Source organism: Phallusia mammillata, chromosome 6 (genome assembly GCF_965637545.1).
Source record: "Phallusia mammillata chromosome 6, kaPhaMamm4.hap1.1, whole genome shotgun sequence".
NCBI classification, from domain to species: domain Eukaryota; kingdom Metazoa; phylum Chordata; class Ascidiacea; order Phlebobranchia; family Ascidiidae; genus Phallusia; species Phallusia mammillata.
Genome location: NC_137257.1, coordinates 11,424,019 through 11,449,966, shown reverse-complemented (window position 1 = coordinate 11,449,966; position 25,948 = coordinate 11,424,019). Strand labels below are relative to the sequence as shown.

The following is a 25,948-nucleotide window of genomic DNA, read 5'->3' as shown; positions in this document are numbered from 1 at the left end:
CTAAATTGATCATTTGTTACATTAGCGCCACTGACAGCACGCACAAGTGTTAAAAGGAAAATTACAGCGACTTGCGCCTGTTTTAGGAAATTGTCTGCACGCTTTGCAACATGATGCCGAAATGCAACCATCTTCGTGTAATGGTCTGAGTTTAAAATATAGCATTTTGTAAAAAAAGTGATAAAACGTTTTGCGTTAAGTGTACAACTGTTCTTTATGCCTCCCCGATGCATTTGCATGACTTCCGTTTTGACTCTTCAGCAGTGTTTCCGTTTTCTGTTGTTCATCAAATTATATGCTCGGATACAGAATATGTTTTATGAATGGGCAAATGGGGCAATAATCGTACTGTCTTAATACTAACTTGGAAACTTAAAAGTGATATAGCCTAGTTGCACCAAGCAATGTTTTAAAAAACGCAACATTGGTTGTTAAACCGAGCCAAATATCGCAACGGCAAAGTGTAATAAAAACAAGTCTAAATGAGCCCAATTTTATTTCACTTCTTGCAAAAAAGGCTTTGTGACAGAAGCTAAAAACGCAACCAGCAATCCGGGATCTCAACCCGCAACTCGGTGACACAAACTACCCCTATTGGTAGGGAAAACCACGTTGGCAACACTGAGTTACACCACAGTAGTATACTATGGTTACACCTATATGTAGGGATGCCATCGTCATGGACTCCAAAATAAGGACAACCCCAACAACTTTTTTTTGTCGAAACGAAACAAACGGTTTTGAACAAATCTTTGCATTTGTACGAGCCATGACATATCACGTGCAACATTTTTTTGCCTGAAAAAATCTGTTCTAGCAACTCCTTGTTTGTAGAAAATACTTCGTGCATCTCACGACAGCTCAGGTTTAGGATTACTTTTAATTGTAGCAGGGATTTGACTTGTAATTGTTAAAAATAAGACAATTTAAAGACTCAAATCAAAAACAAGGACAGTTCTTAGAAAAAAGGACAATATTTTTTTCTGAGATATTGCCCTTCAAAATAAGGACAAATCATCGCAGCATACAGTGTTTTTAGCAACTTAATATGCGCAATGAGCATATTCCAAATTCAACACGCACAAAATCATTCACTCTTGAACAAATGTGCTTTAAATACCAAGAACACAAAAAAATCATTATGAATATAATTTTGCGTCTCTTTCACAAAATACGTTAAACATTGATGTCAACAGGAACTTTCTCTGGTAATAGATACCAGAAGGCAACTTTCTCTGGTAATAGATACCAGAAGGCCGTGGATATTTTTGAATGCTTGTAGCAGTTTGGCACGAAATATCGTTAAAACTAAAAATCAGGAGCGATTGAGCTTTTAAATGAATGTGCTGGCGAAACAGCAACGAAACATGGCTTAAAACTGCAACCTGTTTTGGTCAGTGCCTTTTTTATGACGTCAAACACACATTTGTTGTCAGGAAATGTTTGGCCATTATTGTGTGACGATTCGGCTGTGCTGTAATAAATGGTTATTTTTGGTGATACAAAGCAACAACAACGTGACAAAACATTTTTTAACATTGCTTAACCAGTTTTAAACGGTACAACAGTGTATGTTCTAAAATAAATAACATTAATCTTTTTATTATTTTGACCAACAGTCAATATGGGAAGTTTTTAGGGCTTTGAGTTGAGTTCTTGCGGTTTCACGCATTTATGACGTCATACTTTACGTCCGCCACCTTGCATTTGTGTAAAACTCGGGGCCTATGCCAGTAGGGATACACAAGTGATTTGTTTCTGTTGTTAAGTTTTCGGCTTAGGTGTAGCAAGTCGGCTTTAAAGTCCTCCTGGAAATTCAGGAGCGTTTTTTTTTACGAATAGTCGCTCGACAAATTCGCCCAGAAAAACCTAAAAGTCACCGGATATTATGTATGTCGTGAACTCGTGATCTTAAGGCCTGTCAGACCAGCCCTACAATAAGTAGCGGAAGCTTATACAGTTTGACGAACTAAAAATGTCACAACGTGCCGTGATTTTCAAAAGCACCCACGCTTTTCCTCCGTACATATGTACTGTACTGCAATCTGTTCGGTTATGATGTTTTATTTCTAACTCGTCTACTGCATACACTGAAGGAGCGTACGCAACAGCAGCCGAACCAATCAAAGCAGCAGGAAGCGAATCCATTATTCTTTCTGTGCTACCCTGTAACATATGCCATCTATATATATATAGGTATATGTATAGTCAATTTTGTGTCAGGTGGGATCTAGAAACCTGCTGGATAACGGACTAAAACAACAAGTCAAACGAATATTATCTTAACAACGAACAACCCCTAAAAGATTAACTAAACATAATGTAGTTTGATGTTCTTATAAAGAACAGTTTATCTTTTCTTCTTACCTCTCCATTTTTGTGTTAGCATCTTCGAGGATGGCGCATTTGGGACAAATCGGTGATTTTCAATCTTTCCAAAGTTCACAGCTGCGTGTTGTGCAGTGCTGGTAAAGATTAAAATTGTGCAAATGCAAATCTGCAAACACAACAACTTTGAAAATAATAAATGTCTTCCGTGCGAGGCTTATCATCAACCCACCAATTCCTGGGACGATTTAATTTTGTCAGACATTCCCCTTGTTTTCCTAATCCCCATTTCCATCTTGCCAACCGAATCTATTGTAAGCAATTTCGTGTGCCCAAGCTTGCCGCTCAAAGTCATTTTGAACGTCCTGTTATAGTTGTTTGTTTTATGTACACTCTACAATTACATCATGCTTACTTTACAGGTTAAACATCTGTTAAGACTTCTTCGGCTTGTGCGGCTACTACCAGACATGGGGTCGAATACACGCTTCCTGTATTCGAATACTTTACGAATACCTGCATGACCGTATTCGAATGCATGAATACCTTAGTAATTTTTGAGTAAGAGCAATTCGAATAAAACAAGTCAAGTGTTTGTATTCATGAATTGTTGACCCAAATACAACGACATGTAATTCGAATAAATCCAAGCATGTATTCGTATTCATGATTACTTATGCGCACTTACAAAATGTATCCATTCGAATAATGCGAGTCAAGTATTCGTGTTCACGAATTGTTTCGTAATGTTTAAGTGGCAGCAATTCGAATAAAGCATGTCAAGTATTTGTGTTCACGAACAGTTTACCAAAGAACAACAACGTGTAATTCGAATACTATTCGAATAAACTCCAAGCGTGTATTAATAAACTCCAAGCGTATTGATGAATACTGACGTACTTTTTAAAATGTATCAATTCGAATTAACAGTTTAGTTATTTGTATTCACGAATTGTTTAGTTGTTGTAAGAAGCAAACTATTCGAATGCCTCGATTCAGGTATTTGTAGTTGCGGTTGGAAGGTATCGAACAAAAGGTTAGACCAGTGCTCTTCAACCTTTTTAGTGGCACGGAACCCTCAAGGTGTTTTGTCAAACTTTGCGGAACCCCCATAAAATAATTTTAATGTAATACAAGTATCATAGAAAAAACAAGCATTTTTACTTAGCACACCCCAAGCGCAAAAGTTGACTTCAATTAAACGATTCACTGAAAACGTTGCCATGTTACTTGGATCGGTCGTTTCTACATATATCTCGCAACTTAGCCAAAGTGTATCAAGACTGTGTTTATTACGTCACAATTGATCAATGGTGTAACCAAGGTTAACTAGCTCGTACAGGCGAGCATTGCTGTTCACAACAATAACATTATGAATCATTCATGTTTGAATTGCTATACACCAAAATGCTGTGAACCCCTGTGCAACTCTTAACGTTCACGGAACCCCTGTAAGGGTTGTACGGAACCCCGGTTGAAGAGCACTGGGTTAGAAGGTAACACTTTGTTTAGCCACATTAGATTAACTGATTTAAATCTCCGTTATGTAAATTTCCCCAAATTTACATGAGATGTTTGCTTCACCTGACATGTGTTAAGAGCAAACCAAATCTTGCAAGCTTTGTAACACAATTGCATTTATGTAACGTCACAATCAAAGTTCTATGTGTCATTGTTTCGTAACATAAACAAAAACTTGTCAAATCAGGTCACATTTACTGCCAAATCGAATTGAATTCGAATCTATTTGGCAAAAATATGTGGCAACATATTCTCAACTACACCTAGACACTTTTTGTCTCAACCAAGCGCAACAGTCTTCCTCAAAAGTCTCTTTGCCGACACTATTCACAACGTGTAAATGTGTGGAACCGCTGATTTATTGATATGAAATTATTGCATTAGATTTATAGAACAAAGTTGTCCCTTTTTCAGGAATTGACATTTTGTTTTTATGTAGCTATAGTGATGATTTCATTATTTTAAGCAGCCTTACTACACCTACCTACGATAACGAATAGCTCAAATGTCAACTGAAAGCAGTTAGGCTATGACGTTACTAAATCAAAGGCATGGAACGTGATGTTTGCGGTTAAAAGGAAGTTTCGTTTTGGGTGTTTCGCGAATATGTGTAGATTAATATCTTTGTGGACAACCAAATATCCGTCCCCCCTGTAACATAATGATACAGGTCATGCTTTTGTTGATATCAAGAGCCTAATAAATGATGCCTTTGTTGATAAGGTAAACCTTTTTGGTCGCGCCAAAGACTACTAAGTACTAAGTACTAAGTAGTCTCTGGTCGCGCTGTCTAATCTAAAATTATTTAGTAAGAGCAGTGGTTCCCAATTTTTTTTTGACGCAACCTAAATATCTCTAAAAATTTTGTCAGTAAACAGACAAGCTTTTGAAAAATGAAAATTACCACGCAAGTTTGGGTCAAAAATTCACCAGATATAACATATTATTCGTCTTTTAACATTACCATATAAGATTTAGAGCAGGTTAGGAGCATTATTCGTCATACGATACTACAATGAGCTGGAAATGACGTCACAAACAAAATCAACCATTGCACAAACAAGAAATTTGGTAATGAAATTATTATTACGCAACAGTTCAAACCCGTGGGGAACTTAAAAACGTTACACAACGAAGAAAAGAAAATGCCCGCGACCCAAAATAAATTTTAGGCGACCCAACTTTGGGTTGCGACCAATAGTTTGGAAACACTGTTGTAGAGCAAGTGTCATAATAGTCGGTGACGTAACAATCGCCACGGTTTGTTTCCATTTGCGAATTGTTATTGTAGCGTTTGTTACCACATTACCTTTTGCTTTTACTGCAACGTTACCATTATTCTTATTATTACTTATTTTACGAATGGACAATTCTTAATGCGCATGATTGCGTCCACCCATGCTCCAACTGTATTTCACTAGTGTGGGATCTTTTTCTGTTATTTGAATAACTGCAATGACCCGTGAGTGGCGAGAACAGCGTGAGTGGCGAAAGAGCTTCATACTCGGCACAGGAGCCTCTTGCACATCACGCATAAGTTTATACGCCTATACACTGCATCTGGCATAAAATCTAATTTCAAAAATACGTTAGTGTTATTGACGGCCCACACGCCAGCAAAGCCCTGTTTGTAAAACCGCCGAAGTGTGCGAACGTGCATGCGCAAAGAGTGTATAATCGGTGTGCATAGTCGAAACACGTAGTCGCTAGATTCATTAGGTACACCACTTTTGTCGGCAAAATGCGATTTTAAATGTTTTTTACCTGATGTGACCGCTCCGGCTACTACAGAAGATTTGTCCTGTTACAAACACTGTACCCCTGGAGACATTTTGGTTAAGTGATCTTGAGGCCTATACTTTTGTGGGTCGCAGAAGGAAGCATTTTCGACTAGGCGCGTTTCAGACCCAAATTTAGGGAAGAGTACTATTGGGGAGGCCAAAAGGTAGTGATTCCGAGTTGGAAAGCGTCTTTGCCCCCCGAGCACAATCACAGCATAAAGTTTTTACGGTGTCAAGTAGCCTAATCTAAGCTCCAAAATTATTTTCTTTGATCACAGCCAAAATGTGTAGGGTTGCTAGGTTGGTGTTGAGTTCTTGAGTTGCTGGGTTGTAGAATGTAGGCTGAAGCACAACATATAAACAAACGTTACTGATCAGTCTGCACTCGTTAGTCGGACTTTCCTTGTGGTTATTTTAACTATCACTTGACCTTGCCAAATTAATTGTCCTATTATAAGCTAAAGGCCGGGATATAGCCAGTTTGTCCACCTTAATTTTGAATAAATTGCTGTATCATATTGAACATGGAATATTGAAGCAATATAGTAATAATTAAATTTCTCAATTGCAAAGCTTTAAATAACATTGAAGGACTGAACTGGTTCAAAATAAACTATGTACCGGCAGGGTTGCCAGATAAAAATTGCTGGAAAGTGCCATAAACTCCCAGAAAAGCGCCAACCACAACAAAAAAGCGCCAAACAAAAATCAATGGTAACTTCAATGGTACACTCGCTGTATGTCACTCCTGACACAAACATTCGGATTCCCATCTAATTTTCTAATGTCTTGTCAGAGAGTAGAGACTACTATTGTATTGGTTGTCTAAACAGGGGCATTCATGACGTAAGCAGTCATTAAATGAAAGATAACCTTAACCTGCATTGTAAAAGCGCAGCTAATCAATCTAACCTAGATTTTGTTAGGTCAAAGAGATCACCCTTTGACAAACAATGCCCAAACGTTCATTAAAAAAAGCAAAAACGCCAGTCAGTGGCGGCTCGTGCCTAAAATTTGTGGGGGTGCTGCCCCCACAAATTTTAGCCTCTACTGAACATATATAAGTTGGCAATATATTGAAAAGCTACATTTCTAGTTTTCTAGCCACTTGTTTTGTGCAAGTAATACAAATCTTAATTAGCAACTCCATTGTGACGTAATTTTTGTTACGCAATAATGTACACGAGTGTAAACAGCAGACGGCATCATTTGTGTATTTTGTTTACTTGCACAGCGACGGGCCAAACACAATAACGTTCAGTAATAATGTGAAAAACAAAAACACACGTGGCACAGCTTCGAAACGAAGCGGTTGTAAATACGGTAAAACACAACAGAAATATAGAAAAAAATAGATATAAATGAGTCGAAAAAGGTCGAAGTATTTCAGTTCGACAACAAAAATTGTCATGTTTCATTTAAGTAAATTTAGTCACAGTCAGCGTTTTCAACATATTCTATGACACTTCACAGATTATTGTCACACAAAAAAACTAGCCATACAACTTTTTATTGGTATCATAACTAACAAATTTAACAACCACATTACATTGGTTTCAGAACTTCTTCATTTAAACATCTTTCTTGAATTTTTGTGTGCAGACTATTGATTGTATTTTAGTTTCTTAGCTGCTATAATTGCTGCTTGCTGGCAAATAGCTTAACATTCCTTTTTTAAGTGCAAAACGCCTTCAAGCTTTAAAATTTACAACACTCTCACTTAAATTTAAACCATATTATTAAATCTTGTGGTTCCTTTTTCCAACCAAAATGAATCATGAAGTTATAGTTTGGGCATGATAATTGATAGCTTCTTCCTTAATCCCAAATGATAACTAAGAAACTGTTTTTCTATTTAGTACTAGCACTGCAAGTGCAAGTCTTTTGAAAATATTGGTGTTCCTCAGAAAAATTGGCATCTTTTTCAGTGTTAAAAAGAACTGTTTTGCCTTTGAAAGAATCATGGAAACAGCAAAAAGGATTTTTCATCCTAGTAATTTAACTTGTCAAAACATCATCTCTAGATTAATTATTTTCAAAGTAATCATGAACATCAGATCTACAGAAACATTTTCATTTGAGTAACTAGCTTTTCTCTGTCAACAATAGGATGTGCTTGGTGTCACTACTATCTTGTCTGTAGAATGTTCATTCTTAAGAAACACTTCCTGTGAAGCAATTTAGCAGCTACTGTTCAGACAAACAGTACATGTCCATTATATCAATACACATGACTGCAATTGGTTGCAAATACTGTCAACATGGTGTGTTAAGAAAGCCACACTTTAAATTGTCTTCACTCTTTTTTTGTCTTGTAGTATCATTTCAAAATTCCTGTTGCTAGCAGTTGTATGTTCTGCATTTGATATTGCCTGAATTTCAGTGAGGCATTTAACTTCACAGTCACAAATTTAATTTTTCTTTGGTAGCATTAGGAACTAAAACTGAGTATTTCTTGTTGTTGCTTATTCCAGCATGACATTGGAGTAGAAGATGTTTTGTCCCATACTTTCATAAATCTTTTTAATTCAGTTATTTATTATAAAGGTTAATTGTGACTTTTAAAGGTGTTAGATGACCTTTTTTTCTTTTTCAAGGTGTTAGATACACTTATTTAATTCAATGATAACTGTAAAAACTAAAACCCACTTGCAGTCATCTTAAAAAGTCACGACTAACAGTCAAACAATAAATTTAATGATAGCAAAATAATTATTTAACTGCACTCACTGTCGAACTTAAAAACACAGTACACGGGTTTGGCTTTGGAGCTCACTGACGCGAAGCAGACAACACAACCAGCGCTACGTCACGGGAGGGGCTGCGCGAGCCACAGCCCCCTCTCGCCTATTTCGCCCGGCATGTAGCTTTTCCAAGTGCGCATGCGCACAACTGAAAACGTCATGAAACGTCACGAAACTGGAGCTGCAGCTCCGCCATAGATAACTTATTATTGTTATTATTATTTTTTTAAAAATTTCTTTTAAATAATACAAATTTTTTATTAATTTTATTTTAATAAAAGGCCGATTAATGCCATAAAAGTTATTCTTAGTATACACTGATCAAACATAAAAACTATATGTAAAGATTGTTTTGAATAACAACTTGGAATAGGAATGTCAAGTAAAAATACTGGGGGTGCTGCAGCTCCGCAGCCCCCTCGCACGAGCCGCCCCTGCCTTTGTATAACATCACAATGTCATTTTTGTTCAAGTTACGTCTTCGGTTTTAAAACGTTTCCAGCTAAGCGCAAACGCGCTTGTAGTGACGCCATTGATCGAACAAACGTCGGTTGAAACGCAACAATTGCAATTGTTTTGAAATACACAGGCATTTTAATGCAACATAAAGATGACATATGGAGTTGTAGACCAGTGCTCTTCAACCTTTTTTGGTTTGGTGAACCCTTAAAGTTGTTTTGACGAAGTCATGCACCCTGTTTACTTAAAAGGTAAACTTAGGTAATAAGCGATATGAAAAATCATTATGCATATCATTATGCCAATAAAACCGAGCGAAGCTCTCAAAAAATGCTTGATTTGCTACCAATACTCCAAGCATATGTTCGCAAATTTTCTATAAAACATCGGCGAAAAAGCCAACACTCGATATCCTAATATAACCGAATGTAACAAAGACACTATCAAACTTGACATGGGGATAAAACATTGAAAAATTCTACCTGAGTTGTACATCAGTGGAAACTACCTCTTTTTTCTAGTATCCTGAATATCTCTAATATTAGTGGTTCAAAGTTTGTGATGCACCCTTGTATACCTTTTCAGACTGGTGCACCCCATGCATATTTTGGTGCACCCTAGGGTGTACCGTGCACACCGGTTGAAGAGCACTGGTCTAGAGCAGTGGTTTTCAACCGGGGTTCCGCGGAACCCTAGGGTTCCGTACAACCCTTACAGGGGTTCCGTGAACTTTAAGAGTCGCACAGGGGTTCACAGCGGTTTGGTGTAGCAATTCAAACAAGAATGATTCATAATGTCATTGTTGTGAACAGCAATGCTCGCCTGTACGATCTAGTTGTCCTTGGTTACACCATTGATCAATTGTGACGTAATAAACACAGTCTTGATACACTTTGGCTAAGTTGCAAGAATGTAGAAACGACCGATCCAAGTAACATGGCAATGCGTTTCAGTGAATCGTTTAATTGAAGTCAACTTTTGCGCTTGGGGTGTGCTAAGTAAAATGTATGTTTTTTCTATGATACTTGTATTACATTAAAATTAGTTTATGGGGGTTCCGCAAAGTTTGACAAAACACCTTGAGGGTTCCGTGCCACTAAAAAGGTTGAAGAGCACTGGTCTAGGGGTCGGCAACCCCTGGCACGCGTGCCAAGGTTGGCAGGTGGTTTTTCATGGCACGCCAACCGATTTGCGTGTTCATATGAAGCAACAATTTACCCTGTTACACTGCTTGTTTATGCTTTGTATCATGCCATTGTCTTAAAATTCAGCCTTACATGCACAAAACACTCTGCTTTCTGTTTATTATTCGTATCTGCTGGCACGAACCACAATTATTTAGAAAAACGTTGTAAATTGGCACGCGTCGTCAAAAAGGTTGCCGACCCCTGGTCTAGACTCAACACTAAGTTGCACCAACGTAACAATGGGGTCCGACAATGTAGACAGCGGCCAATACTCGTCAAAAGGAGACACTTTGACATTCTTGCTTTGATTTCACGTTTTGCCAGTCACATAAATCACCCCAATTAAATTATTATTCCTTATTTTAGAACGATTGACATTAATCGGATAACTAATTCAAAAAACTGTTAAATGTTGGACATTCTGAATAACATGGTTTAACAACGCCAAGAATATCTGCAGGACAATAATTCCAGGTTTTTTATCATTTTGTTCTCATTTTTTATCATTTTGTTCTCACTTTATTATGTGTTACAAGTTTTTGCGTGTGTGTCGTTGTAATTAACTATCGTTTAATTAATTAATTAACATTTGTTTGATTAAAAAGCATAGTTTAGTTCTGATTTCAGTTGAGCACGGCGTACGTCAGTACTGAAATACGTTTTGTCGTGTTGAACAGTGGTCGGCAACCGCCGGTCCGGCCCGGTACCGGTCCGCGAGGAGTTCGTTACCGGGCCGTATATTTTTTTAAGTTAAATGCTATACAACATTCTCCCAATGTATTCCGGGAACGATAACTAATTTAAGCGTTTTTATTGCTACATATCTGTAGTTTTTTGAAGACCGGTCCGCGATAAAATTTCACTTTCAAAAACGGTCCGCATTGCAAAAAAGGTTGCCAACCCCTGGTGTAGAAGATTGTGGTGTGTCGTACATTTGTGGGTAACAGCTGATGGACTTTTTAGTTTGATGCCTTTTGGGGGCGCGTTTCAAAATTCTCCCCGTGTTGCGTTTCCTGTTTAGATTCGGGGATGCATTCACGTGGCATTGCCCACATATAAATTTAATTTCTACATCTTGTTTGTATGTGACATTTTATATGTGAATAGGGTACTTTGTAGCACTACTGCTGTAACGTCACGCAAACACACCCAGGTTATAAGCGCGGAACGTCAAACGAGGGGGAATTGAAAGGCGCTTTGCTAAAGGCCTCCCACAAACTGCCCACACCAGAGTTCTTCAACTTGCATTATCACACAAAACTGGCAGTTGATTGTTACGTTACACAGCGCAATAGATTGCAACACAAGTTGTGTTACGTTTTTATTTTGTCACCTATTTATGACGTCATAACATATTTCTATGTCGTGTTCGCTGTAACGAATTGTCGAGGGGACGTGGCCCCACGCGGCTGAGAAGCCCGCAGTTGGAGTTGGTGTTGAGCGGTGGTTGTGTTGCGACTGTATATCTGCGCTGCTTGCCCTTTTATCGTTTTTACTCTTTTAATATTTTAATACAAGTTAATTTGGGTACTGACAGCCCGTTATTGCAGCAGAACCGAAAAAAGGCGTAACAGAAAATTTGGCGAGCACGCCAGGACTGCTGTTGTCAGAAGAATGAATCTCTTTTCACATCCTCCAAAATTTGAGGCAGGAAGCGATATTCGATCATTTATCAATAACTTTGAATCTTTTTGTGAAAGCGTTGAGGCAAATGGTGCTGAACGACGTGCATTTTTGTTGGCACTACCATCTGCTCTCAGGTTTGACATTCTAGAAACTGAAAATGAAAACTTGCGTGGTGTGGCTTATAAGGAGCTAAAGAAACGAGCCACTGCCGTTGCCGCATGCAATTATACGAAGATTAGGGCAAGGCTATAAGGCTGGCGAGACGCACTCAAACAGTGGATGAAACCAACAGAGACTTCATGTCGGCTCTTGTGGCGCTTGGAAACCAAGCATTTCCAGAAGACAACAAACTGAGGAATGCAATGCTGTACACTTCTTTGCTTACCGGCCTTACCGGGACAAACGCCTCGCAGACACCTTACAGCGCAAATATTGCTCGAAGGAAGAACCAAGCTTCAGAGAAGCGTCGCGTCGAGCAATCAACGCGGACGACTTTATTGTGAACAGCGAAAACACGCGGGACTTCGATGTTGCCCTACTGAAGCCTGAAGTTGACCCAGTCACGGATCAGTTTCTTGGCTAAATAAATCAAACAACTGCGATTTGAAAAAAACGAGGTGCGAAATGAGAGCAAGAGATTTCGGTGCTATAATTGTAATGGCGAGGGTCATTTTGCGAGAAATTGCAGTCAAAGAAGATCACGTATACAGGATTGGAGCTTGCAAAGAAGTACCCAACAAACGACACCGTTCCCTTATCGCTATCAGGAGCCCGAGGTAAAGCATCAAGATACAATAACGCATAGGATTTACAGAAACGAGAGTCTGTGCAAGTATGCCAATGTTAACATTAATGACATTTCTGTGTTTGCATTAATTGATACTAGGGCCACTGTCAGTGTGGTGTCAAGTGCTGTAAGTAAGAAACTTACAAACGTTAAGATCAAGTCTTGCCGAAGTAATTTGCGCTTTGTTTGTGCCAACGGTAGCCGCATTCGAATGGAAGGACTAATAAATGTTTGCTTTAAAGTCGCCGGTATTAGAACGCCTGCTTCTGTTTATGTATCACCTGATGTTACAGAGGAGTGTATACTAGGCATGGATTTTCTACAGAACCAAAATTATGTGGTAAACTACAAGTTGATGACGCTGTCCGGTTATGGTGGGACAGTGCAGGATTTCACATAGTCACAGCGTTAAACTTTTAAACCCTATTGCTATTCGTCCAAAAACAGAAGTTTCAGTTCCGTGCCCGCTACACTCGGACGTTACGCTTTCAACGCAAGTGATCTAGAAGAGCATGAAAGCGTGTTTTGACGGCATTGCAGCAGCCGAGTATGTAACAAACACAAGAGTTGTAAACAAACCGCGTGTTTGGGAAATAATGAACACCAAAAGCCGCTTAGCGAACTTTGGGTTCCCCAGATGGCATTGCAGAAGCAAGAAAGAGACGCACTCGAACAAGTAATTGAAAAAGGTACAGGACAATCGACTCCTATTTTACAACACCCTGGCCGTTACAGGGAACGGCAGACCTATAAAGAACGACCACGTCGTCAAACACGACAGCCACGATTTTACCCAGCCCCCGGATAGATACGCAGCCAAAGAACAAATTATTCATGTCGTGTATTGATTGATCGCCATACATGTGTGCTGCTACACTTGACACATACGATGCTCGAAGTTTTGTTGTGTGTTTCACAAAACCATGTGTTATCACGTAGCATTAACGGGAACGTTGTATTTTCACTTGTTATGTCCAAATATTTGTTACAGATTACATTCTGATGTGTTTCCATTAATATGTTTGACTTTACATTGTCACCTTAGCTAAGTCACTTCCTTTATGTCGCCTAACATTTAAAGTTCGAAAAAAGTTGTTTTGTTTTGTGGCACATTTGTTTTGTTTCCCTCACGCTTGTTTTGTTTTAATTCGTTATTTAATATGAAATTAGTACATATTGTTTCTTGTTTATTGCTTTACACTCTTTCTTTGTTTGTTTACTATGCACTTAAGTTGCTTTTACTCTTTCTCACTTTATGTCCACGCCTGTATCAAACGTTTATGTCAGTTCATTCGGACACAAAATTTCTTGTTATCAATGTCATGGGTTTACCTTCATGCATTATACTGTTTGTTGCTTAGCGTTGTACCAGGGGGCACAACAACATGTACCGGGGGAAGTGTGTTACGTTTTTATTTTGTCACCTATTTATGACGTCATAACATATTTCTATGTCGTGTTCGCTGTAACGAATTGTCGAGGGGAGGTGGCCCCACGCGGCTGAGAAGCCCGCAGTTGGAGTTGGTGTTGAGCGGTGGTTGTGTTGCGATTGCGACTGTATATCTGCGCTGCTTGCCTTTTTATCGTTTTTACTCTTTTAAAACAACTGTTGTCAAATCATCCGGCAAAGTAGACTTGAGTACGAACTGTGAACAAAATTCCAGGCGGCTTCAATAAATATCTTAGGCAACACCAAACATGCGTTATAAAGCATGGTGAGACATGTTAACAAAACATACAGGTTAATAGCATTGCTATCACAGAGAAAATACCATTGCTATCACAGAGACAATATGTGGGGTTTTGGTTCTTAATAAGTTATACCGAACAGAAAATTCCACAGGCTCCCGCCTTTTAATAGATTTGTGATAGCTTTCTAGACGCAAAAAAAACAGTCTTTAAGTTACCAACATGCTGATAAGTTGTGGAGGAAGGGTTGACAAGTTACTTTTCGAAAATTATACATTAAGTAATAAGTTAGATTTATTGTTTTTTTTAAGAATAATACCTTACCCAAACCCTAACAGCCCTAACCGTCAGCATTTTTTGAGATAGTATACCGTTTTAAAAAGATATTAGCGCTCTTTTCGAAAAGTTGGCTAAATGTGCTGCTGCGATGAGGTATGGCTGTAGTAGATTTTTTCCACAAATATACCCCACTTTTCTGGTGCGACTACCTGAGGCAATGTCGCCCAGCTTTATGCTGTAGGTTGCCGACTCATGGTTTCACATTTAAATGGTATAACATTTGAGATCAAAACAAATCAATGTGGTTTTTAAAAAGACCTGCGTGACTTCTGGCCATTTATTTTAATTTTGTTTACTACCTGCGCGTGTGTTTATTGTTATTTTTGAAACTATTATTGTACAGATTTACATTTCATTGCCACTGACGTTAGAGCACTTTGTTTTTCACTTTGCATTCAATTTTTCTGTACGAGTGTACGTTTCGAGGCGTGTAAGCTTATTACTGAATCTTGTGGTGTTACCATATAAATCGAGTTTATCTTGATTTCAACATGTGTTTTTCATGTTTTCCACTTTAACCCTTTTAACATCTTTTTATTCTTTTTATTACGTTTACTTTTTGAATGTTCAATTGCTTCTTGACACACTGTTTTACACCATACAGAAATTTAACTCCCGGCACACTTGCGGTCACTAAACCTTTTAACTCCTCCCCTGTCCTCCCATTTCATTTCAGGTGTTACTAACCAAAGAAAGCCGTTAGGACGATAGTAACTGACCAGTAGGTTTCTATCACGTGACGTGAGTTTCCTTGTTTCTTTAGTAGTTTTGTCGCGAGTCTTTTTTTGCATGTTTTAAGCTTTTTGTGGGCCACTGTTCGTACAGTTGTATTAGGCGTTTTTTTGTTTTAAAGACATCAGTGCTCGAACGCGTCTGAACCAGGGTTTTTAGTGCAGTGTTCGAGAAGGCTTTTGGCAACCCTTTAATTGAGCGCCACTGTGGTATGAAGTTTTGTTAATAAATGTTGTGGATTTATGACTTTCTTTATTATATTATGGTTTGACCAGTGGTATTTTGGCTCGTCCGTATGCGAAAGAACAAATAAGTGCAGGATCCGTTCTACTTAAGGTTTTGCGTAAATCGTCCCCCACCAAACTGTTCTTTATTAATTTCGTGGTATATGTAAATAATTTGCAACACATTTATTACACGTAAATACTTCTGGAATATAACACTGATCATATTTGATATGTTTTGGTGATATATAAAGTGTTCAAGCAATCATTGAGTATGCAATATACACATGTGTCACCGTTTTCAAGTAAAATACGCACTTATAAACGTCATTTAGATGTTTATGTCGATTGGAATTTTGTCAGGCAACAGATACCAGTATGGATGCTTCAGTGATTTGTTGCGATTGTAGAACTTGAGACCAAGCTTATTCAGATCTGCCTTGAAATCCTTCTGGATTTGTTGAACCTCTGTTTCAACAAACAGATCTTCGGGAAAGTCACCCAAAAATACCTGCCGAATGGAAAAATGCAGACAACGTACATTAACCGAACTTTTAAATTCTGAAATAGTGTGCTTTTTTACCTCGTCTTGTGCATACATTGACAACGCATAAGCAAATGCCACCAAAATCGAACTGATCGACAGGCCAGGCAAAGAATCCATAATTCTTTGTGGGCTTCCCTGCGTTACGAAAAAAATATCATATTTTTTATCTTTACAATATTTGATTGTCATTATGCCAAGATATGTTTTTTAATGTGTTAAAATATTAAGAGCAGTATCTTACTTCTCCTTTTTTATGCGGTGGCATCACCATACTTGCAGGAGCGTTTGGCACAAATTGATAAGTTTCCATTTGTCCAAAGTTTACTGCAGCGTGCTGAGCTGAACTTTGAAAGATGATGATTGTGCAAATCCAAATCTGCAGAAAATCGTTTTAATAGAAATGCTATATTTTATGAAATCAATAAACAAACTGTTATTACCAAGTCATCAATGGATTCAATTTTTACTGGCATTCCCCTTGTATTTCCATCTTGCCAACCAAAACCTTCTTTAGCCAAGTCAGATGCCCAACCTTGAAGCTCAAAGTCGTTCTTGACGTCCTGTAGGTTCCAGTTAAAAAGGTTTTCACATGCACAACAACTTAAAACATATGAACTGCTAAAAAATACCTGATTAGTGTTGTAGAAGAATTTTATGACTCTACTGACGTAAGTCTTCAATGCATTCCATATATCCAATGCATCATCGCGATAGTGATAATTTGGCAACAGTGTTGGATCATCCACACCTAGGTTTTAATTTGATAATGATAAATAAATTTGGATTAACAGTGAAAAATACAGGTGCTATGACTTGTCGATAGAAAAACTATAAACAAGCTCAAATTCACATATCATTCTTAAATCATTATGACGTCACCATTTATTTTCTTGCGTTTGTGTAACCTGCTAATTTTTGCATTGTTTTTACGATGAATTAACGAAACTATAGCAGCTGCACCCGTTTGTGGCCTGTAAGTAGAGACATATGTGTCGACTTGGCGCGTAAATATCAGGATTAGAAAACACGCAGCTTTTCGAGTTTTCTTTGATTTTGTCCCTTTGTTTATCATTTGTATTTTTTATCGTGGTTAGTATAGTTATATAGTAACAAATGACATGAATGTTATTATCGTTAATCGTTTTACTGATCTCTGTAACAAAAGTTTATGTAGTGCTGATCTTCTTCTAGAATCTAGAAGGTTATTTTTGATGTTCCCCTGTTCTAAACACAGTAATTTGGGGCCCCTGTTCTTAAAATCCTTTTGGAATTTAGGAAGAGTTTTATCCCCCCAAAAAAGTTTTAATCAGTCACACAAGAGTCAGTAGGATAAAGTGATTGTTTGATTAGTTACAATTAACCAACATTGATGTGTAGGTTGTCTTATGTTTGTTTTTAAGCTCGCGGTGTTTTAAATAGTGATCATGCTAAAGTAAACCAACCGTTTTTTTAATTGGAGCTCGTTTACTTTTCTAAGTTAAATAATTTGATGCAACAATGACCTATTTACCCCTTGTCTTTATGTTATGTTCCACGTCAACGTCCGACAAATTAAACTCTTTGTAGAAATGACGAACTGTTCCAATTGCACCTGTAGCAAAACATCTTTAATTTATTTCGAAAATAGTTTATTTAGCGAAAGAAAAAATAGTTTATTTATTGAACTAACACTGGTAGAATTGTTAATAGTTAAAACTCACACCAGACAAGTTAGCTAAATACCGCTAGGTGGCGCAAATAGCATTCGCGAATTTCAAGTGCAATTTGTGTAAAAATGTCGACGGTTAGGGCTATTTGGGTTAAGGTAATGCTTCACAGTAATAACAAATTTCTTGTGTTGGTAGTTGACCCATGGCAGCACCAGAATTGGCGAAATTGTGATAGGTTGCGCGAAAGAGTTTAATTATTCATTTTGTAGCTAAAGTGGGAAAGGGTTGGGTTTTTGACAATTTTACATCAGAAACAATGTTTTGAAGTCAGTCTGTTGTTAGTAGATTTTGTTGTTAAAAAGCTCACCTCAAAATGCACAGCCAATACTACTATGGCTCAGCAGCTTCACTGGGCTATTTTATTTTACGATAACTTTATTAAACTTTTGTCTTACCGTGGCAAAATGCAATAAAAAACGGCAATTTGTAATAAACACAGACCGATGTTTGTGCTTTAAATTCTTTCCAAAAATAGATAAATGAACTATTATTGCAATATATTGTTGGGAGTACAAAAGATTAAAAAAAAGTTGTAGTTTGATGCATTTGTAATTACAATGCAAATTTGTCGCAAAAAATGATTTCGAATTGCATTCATGTTTATCTTTTGTTTTTATTACGTACTCAATGAAATCGCTTGATTGGCCAATGATCCTGGTGGAATCAATACTTTTCGGGCTTGCTCGTTAATTGAAACCACAGCTGTAAGATGAGGCTTCAATAGTTTGTAGAGAGGATGACAGTGCGGTAAAGATCGAAAAGTCGCCACCGAGAAAGTTTCCGACAATCCATGAGTCAGAAAAAAATGGTACATCCACTGAAATAACAATTTACTGTAGTTTCTTGACATATAGGCCATTATGAAAGAGTTATGATTGTATTGATTGTAATCCTAAAATTTAAAAAGGACCACTAAAAAAATATCCCGGTGCAGGGTAAGTACAACTCGTGGTCTGTTTTAATTATCGTTGTAGGTTGTTGTTTTTATGCGCAGTTGGGCGACACTTTGTTATGTTTACCGTCACCAAACTACAACTAAACAAATATTTGCAAAATACAACTTTTTTGTTATCGTACCTCGTGTACTGTACTCTGCGTAGATCTAAAATAGATCTTGGCAAGAAGCCAATCGTAGCTATTTTCTTCGCTCGGTGTAAAAACCGATTCAGCATCCCCTGGAATTAGTTGAATAGCAACTGGAATGAAATCCCCAGCAGCTGTGACGTAGAAAAGACCAATACAATCCGCACAAGAAAACAATTTTGTTGACAACAATATTTTGTTTCTTTCAATGCTGCTGGTGTATTTGTAGTCAGCAATATAAATCTTTCCCGCCTAAGAAAAATCGTTAAAATTAATTCAAAGCATATAGTGATGTTTTCTTAATTGTAATTAGCAACACTTGGCCAAAATTTTTAGCAGATTGGATTGGAAAAACCCAGCTATAGGTCAGAATCGATGGGGTTGATGGAAATTTAAACAAAAAATACGTTTAAACAAATTAATAGTTTTGTACTGTAGGAATATGATGCCTTTATTAGACCCACATATGTTATGTCAAAAAAACAACCAGTTTTAATAACGAACGATCGCAACTATTCCCCCAATTACCGCCATTTCAGAGGCCAAAGTTTTCCCCTTTTCCAGCATACGTCCGACATGTTGCTCAGTTATATTACAATATGCAGGGAGAGAAGTGCAGCGCTGAAAAGCTGTTGGAGATATTCCTGTCAAAACTTGTCTTCCAAACTCAACATCTTTCTTCCAGCTTGTGAAAAAAATTTGCTTTTTTGCCTTTTTTCAGATGTACTTTTTTATGTTTTAACTTAATGCCTTACTCTTCAAAAAACAGCGGATCTTTGAACTCGGTTCCCTCGTACAGAAGTCGATAGTCATCCAGAGTCTCGAGTGCTCCTGGACCTGTCATAATCAGAAGAGTACTGGGTACACACTACACCACATTAGTTAAAACCTGCTTGGGTTTTCATATAGTTTGTAATACAAACAAACTTTGTATGGATATTTGTTGTTTAATACAGCAGAGGTCTTCTCAATGGCACTAGTTAGCCGCTGGGTGTTTTCAAAATATCAGTTGTAATTTTTTATATTTGTTTTCGTTGTTAACAACAATAAAACAACAATATCGTAACCGTTGTCAACCCAAAAAAGTAGGAAACAATTTGTCTCACCTCGGAACAAGTTAACTCCAGTATTCACAGCAACGCCCAAACCCGAAAGGCTGCCACGATTCTTTTGTCCCAGGGTGTTTGAGTAGAGACGAGGAAGTCCTTTGGTTTCGTCCACCAGCAAGAATCGGGAGATTCCCCACCCAAGTTCTGCTGACGAAGTTGATTTTGTATTCCACTGCAGCGTAGATTGGTTGTACTGAATCTCACTGGCACGTAATTTTCGCACGACATCGCTTTTTACGTTTTGGGGAAGTTCGGCTAAAATACGCATATCAAACGCATATCAATTTGTTTATCACGCTTTGAGATACCACAAGGGATGTACATTTTTTTTAATTACAAAGTTATAGAAACGTGTGTGTTTACCTTTTCCCAAAGTCACGGCCACCTCGTCATTTTCGACCCATTTGTAAATGGGAAATGTGTATACAATCTCGTTGTGTTTAGCGGTCACGTGATCAACCATCCAGTTTTTTGACTCGCTCCAACCAACCAAACCTAGTAATTACGCAGATTAAATCATATTATAGTGGCACGATTACAGGGGGTAATGTTTGTAGCTTTATTTTGTTTGTATTACGGTTTTGCATAAAAATTAATTACACGAACGCTTTTAGGAGAAATATGTATGCAGCAATCTATCTATAGCACAAATCCAATGTATTCGTAAATAAGAAAATTTTGGTGTCAACAGCCCTTTCAAAAAGCATTCCGATAGCAACCGACTTGGCAGTTAACTTTAGTTTTGCAATTTATAGAAAATCTTACGAAAAGTTATAACTATTGGAGGTCCAACAGTGTTGCTGTCTTGGTGGTTCACTGTATAATCCCGCGTTGCTCCTGCTTCAAAGTCGTTTTCAAAGAAATAATCCAAAGTGTGCCAGTCTGTTGAATTTCCATTGTCTCCGGTGATTTTCACTTGAACCGTTTCGTTGGTACCAGTGAGAACGTAGCGGTTGTTTGTCTAAACAATATAAGCTTTATCAAAACGAAAACTACACAGTTAAAGGTTATTATTGAAGATGGGAATGTATGTACGGCTGGAGTACAAATGCTATTTAAATTTTAACATACATTATTTTCTATGTTCGGCATCGACGTTTAGTGTTTTGACTAACTTTTAACCTGCGTTTGATATCAAAACGTAACGAAACGCTATATTGTAACAAATAATCTGTTTCAATTTAGACTGCAAGGTTTTTTGACACCACATTTCTGCGTTAAAAACTACAAATGTATTACAATATTACCTTAATGGTTAAAACGTATTTGCTCATTTTCTCTTTTCATGTAGTTTTTTAAGCCTACACCTGCAACCTAAACATAATCAGAAACAACTACTTTCTCTGTATGATTAGACAGCATTTTATAAATTATCGCTCAAACTGAACTCAAATTTTGGTTTCTTTTTTTTCTTCAAGTGATAAATAGAATCGAATAGGGAAACTCCGTAAATGAAAACTACCACAACACTATTATAGTTGTGTGTCTAATAAAAGCATGTCAAATACTAATTTAAACAATAAACATGTGTCGTACAATTTGCGAATAGTCGTACAATTCATATCCGAGTTCGTGTAACTTTCAACACCCGCTCAAACTGCCTCAACTTTTTTTGTCATCACTTTACAACCTGTTTCCGGAAATGATCAATTTAAATATTCAATTTAAATATAAAACAAGACAAATGGCGGACATTTGATCATGGCACGTTCTGGCGAGTTTTTTAATGACAAATTAAGGACTTTTTGCAATCTAGTTTTAACAGTTGCCGAGTTTTGGACACTTTCAGCATCTTACAAATCATGTATATGTATAGAGGCAGCTCAAATCCGAAATAAAAACGGCGGTCTGAAGTCAATCGTACCAGATATTCAGCGCAATTACTGATAACTTTGTAACACCTTATTCTGCCTGAAACCAATTACCTTAGATAAACTTTATCAAAAGATTTATTTTATTGCATGTATCACAGATACGCACCAGTTAGCGAAACCATAACAAGCATTTGTTTATGGTGAGCTATTTTTCAAAAAACAATCGATAAGCCTCCAAACCATATTGCCCCTTGATGCACACGATATCCTTCCGGCGTTGTCAGCTCGCAGTTACTTCCCAACATTACTCAACAAAACCCAAACAATCAACTTGATGTGTTATAGGCAGGGTTGCCATACCGTCCTTATTTCTAAGATTTGTCCTTATTTTGAAGGGCTATGTCTTAGAAAAGTTCGTTGTCCTTATTTCTAAGAAATGTCCTTATTTTTGACTTGATTATTTTAAACAATTACTAGTCAAATCCTTGCTACAAGTAACATTAAACGTAGCCCTAAGCTGTTGTGAGATTCAAGTATTTTCTACAAACAAGAAGTAGTTGCAAAAGATTGTTTCTGGCCAAAATATTGGATATGTCATGGCTCGTACAAATGCAAAGATTTGTTCAAAAACGTTTGTTTTGTTAGTATGAAAATATATTTTTTGGTTGTCCTTATTTTTTATTTCAAGTCGATGGCAACCCTGGTTATAGGCATTGTAGAACTAAGTGCCATGGCCTTAATTCGTGAGCAATATCTATACCAGTGGTTCTTAACCGGTGGGAAATTTCCCATTAGTGGGAAATTTAATGTTTTCGGAGGGAAATTATGTAAGCTTGAAAAGAGCAAACTCGCGCTCGAGGGTCGAATCCGGCTTTGAATTAACCATTGAAAGTTACTTTACTGAAAATTTTCTGCAACATGTAAGATTAATTTCACTAAGGTTTACAAGACACACACAAATCCAAAGGACGTTTGTTACATCACAGACAAGACTAAAACCATCAATGACTTTGCTTTTGTGCGCGAATAAAAGCCTTTCCTTTGTTCATTGTGATGCAATAAATGAATAATGCAAGCAGAGCAGACTCTTCAGTATTCCAAAAAGTTTAATCTCTCACAGAAGCACTATTTAAATTAAATGAGATTGCAGTATACCTTTAGGGACCAGACCAAATCGCTCCACAAAATTATTTGATTCAAAAAATATTTTTTTGTTAACGTAGGGCACAAAACATGATTTTAAAAATAACTTCGAGGGGGAAATTCGAAGTTGATGATTGACGTTAGTGGGAAACCACACCAAAAAGGTTAAGAACCACTGACCTATACAGTCTCCGTACTACTTTTCCTTCTTGAGCCACTTTTCGTACAAAGCGGTGACATTGTCAAACTGACTCGCGTGAATAGCAATTAATTATTATCTTTGAACGTTGGAATGTTTCATTTCTGAATGCTTTCTGCTACTGCCGCATGCTTCATAACTAAATTGATCATTTGTTACATTAGCGCCACTGACAGCACGCACAAGTGTTGAAAGGAAAATTACAGCGGCTTGCGCCTGGTTTAGGAAATTGTCTGCACGCTTTGCAACATGATGCTGAAACGCAACCATCTAACATTTTTCTGCTATTTCGTGGAATGGTCTGAGTTTAAAATATAGCATATTGTAAAAAAGTGATAAAACGTTTTGCGTTAAGTGTACAACTGTTCTTTATGCCTCCCCGATGCATTTGCATGACTTCCGTTTTGACTCTTCAGCAGTGTTTCCGTTTTCTGTTGTTCATCAAATTATATGCTCGGATACAGAATATGTTTTATGAATGGGCAAATGGGGCAACAATCGTACTGTCTTAACTCTAATTATGGAAACAGGTTTCCAGAGAAACAGAATCAGTCGTTAAAGGTTTAAGAATATATATTTCGCCTATTGGCATCGTCAGTTCTGTAAAAGCGAGAAAAAAGCAACAATAAAATGAAGATAAAACATCAACAGGCTAAAAACCAACACCCAAACCACTTCACAGGTGGAAAGGCGCTAACTGTACGCGTATGGGTCTGGCAAGCAATGACGCCCAAACCCGCGCACCAATCAAGTCTTATCAGAGACGCGGATGAAACGCGCCTAGCATTCGAACGGGCACAATAGGAGATAAGAGGCAAAGGAGGGCGCAACGATAACGAAAGCAGATGAAACAACATAAACAAAATACAAAAATGCGACATACGAGGCAACCAATAAATTGACTATCTGATTTTAGACAGTATCATACGCTGAATGTTGATAGTAGCGCCGGTTAATTTTAGCCATTTGGCTTCAGCCTGGTCCAACAGGGCGGCATCAGGACACTCAGCAAACGTTACTTTGAAACATTCAGCCAGGTCCGGTTTTTTTGAATACGCGATGGCGTGCTTGAATGCGTAATGTTGGCTAAGTGACGCATTGTCACTGTGTTGATTGAAGCTGTCTAATTGGAAGGAATTCCAGGTCGTACGATGGCCCGTCCAACGTGTACAGAATTTATTTTTGGTTTGGCCGACATATTGGCTGCTGCAGAGCAGACAGGTTGCCACATAAATCCCGTAATTCTTGCAAGTGAGAGACTGCTTTAGTAAGATGTTCCGTCCGTGCTGAGTTCTAAGGCTACGTTGTTCTGTCACCGTAGACTTGTGGTTGCCATAGTGACCACATAATGCACATTTTCCACAAGGAGCCGATAATCCGTTGTAGTTGTCGACATTGTGCGCCAGGCGTCTGTAATTAATAAGAATGTTTCCCAATGTGAGTGGTTTTTTAAATACTACTCTTGCTTGGGGTTTTAACGCCTTTTCCTTTGAAGAAAGCTTTATAAAATGTGGGAAAGCAGTTGCCCAAGGAATAATATCTTTATCCGCATTAGCAGAAGTTGGGAATCTTTCAGTCCATCCTTTTGCTGTACTGATGCAGGTTTCAGTGATATTCTTTGGGAACGACGAGTTGGCACATTTTATTTCCAGTCGCGCCAAGCTTTCTAGAAAATGCTCGTCGCATTCATTAAGCCGTCGGATTCGCGATGCTTCTCCCAAAATAATGGCACGGAAAATATGGGAAGGGTGGTGCGATGCGCCGTGAAGAAAGCATCTATTTGCCGCTGTGTCTTTGATGTGGTCACTAGTAAAAAAACTCAAAGTCGCTGCATTGGAGTGGATGTGCAGGACGTCCAAAAATTCCAGCTTTCCCTCCCTCTCCTTAGGGTCCAGTACACGAAACGTAAGCTGGAGTCCAACGTCTCGAAAGGCAGTTGCTAAACCCGATTGTATGTTGTTGGTTACCTTAGCCCCTATGGAAAACCAGATGATGTCGTCGATATATCTCCGAAACAGTTGTGCCTTTTGCAGTATAGGGGAGATCGATTCTAGGACAAAATGCATAGCGATATTGGCTATTGACACAGAATGATTGTCCCCAGTGACGATGCCGTTTTTCTGTCGGTATAGGTTGTTTTTGTATTGTACAATTATCGCATCCATAGTAAAAAGTGTAAAATCTAGCAGACACTTGCGCCCATCGGCATTTAATCCGGAATGGCGCTGGAGTGCGTGTGCTAGTGACTTCTTCACCAGTTTTCTGTTAACGTTTGGGTAAAGCCCAATCACGTCTGCTGCAACAATGTACAATTCGTCACCTTTGATGATACCCTTCTTAACTGCGCAAGTTTTCCACATTTCCAGATCAAGCAAGTATTGCCGGCGGTCCCCACAGTATTCATCCACGATACTGTGACAGTACTTTAGGCTAATGGGTCTTAATAAATGCTCCAGCATTGCTGTACTACGGGAGCAAAATGTGTTGCCTGCTGAATTAACCATCCGTACAGGAATTTCCTCAATCTTGCATGAAAGTAATCGATCAGGAGTAAGTTTGTGGGTTTTGAAGAGCGGATAGACGTACGCTGGTCTTTTGTTGCCAAAATGTTTGGCAGTAGGTCCGGGTGTTTTGTGGAAGCGACAATCAGTTTTTTTAACTCCAATCGTATGGAAGAGAAGTTCCTCTGTTATGATTCCGAGATTAAACAAACTAATGACGAATCGATCGCACTCGTCAGTAATGGTTTTGGTAATGTTTTCAGGAGTCACGGAACTTGTGGAACTTCTCTTCCATACGATTGGAGTTAAAAAAAACTGATTGTCGCTTCCACAAAACACCCGGACCTACTGCCAAACATTTTGGCAACAAAAGACCTGGACCCTAAGGAGAGGGAGGGAAAGCTGGAATTTTTGGACGTCCTGCAC

General features: G+C 38.1%; 1 protein-coding gene and 1 pseudogene across 1 annotated transcript; one reads left to right on the top strand and one right to left on the bottom strand.

Moving 5' to 3' along the window:
• The first annotated feature begins 11,335 nt into the window (after nt 1–11,335).
• Nucleotides 11,336–12,853, top strand: LOC145234264 (uncharacterized; annotated as a pseudogene).
• Nucleotides 12,854–15,588: 2,735 nt separating this feature from the next.
• LOC145232855 (allene oxide synthase-lipoxygenase protein-like) lies at nt 15,589–21,206 on the bottom strand. Its single transcript, XM_080097533.1, has 14 exons — nt 21,113–21,206; nt 20,631–20,826; nt 20,229–20,360; nt 19,863–20,120; nt 19,512–19,593; nt 19,285–19,441; nt 18,751–19,008; nt 18,298–18,490; nt 17,475–17,555; nt 16,594–16,712; nt 16,405–16,524; nt 16,206–16,340; nt 16,001–16,099; nt 15,589–15,928 (listed from the first exon to the last, which is right to left on the bottom strand). Exons 1-14 carry the CDS (start codon nt 21,137–21,139, stop codon nt 15,749–15,751), a joined length of 2,037 nt encoding a protein of 678 aa, XP_079953659.1. The 5' UTR covers nt 21,140–21,206; the 3' UTR covers nt 15,589–15,748.
• Between the last annotated feature and the right edge of the window lie 4,742 nt (nt 21,207–25,948).

Coding starts and splice junctions, on each gene's coding strand:
- LOC145232855 (XM_080097533.1), bottom strand. CDS start 21,139: ATGAGCAAATACGTTTTAACCATTAAG. Junction 19,594..19,862: donor TGGAGTTAACTTGTTCCGAG/GTGAGACAAATT, acceptor TGATTATGACAG/GTCCAGGAGCACTCGAGACT. Junction 16,713..17,474: donor ACATAACATAAAGACAAGGG/GTAAATAGGTCA, acceptor ATTAAAACCTAG/GTGTGGATGATCCAACACTG.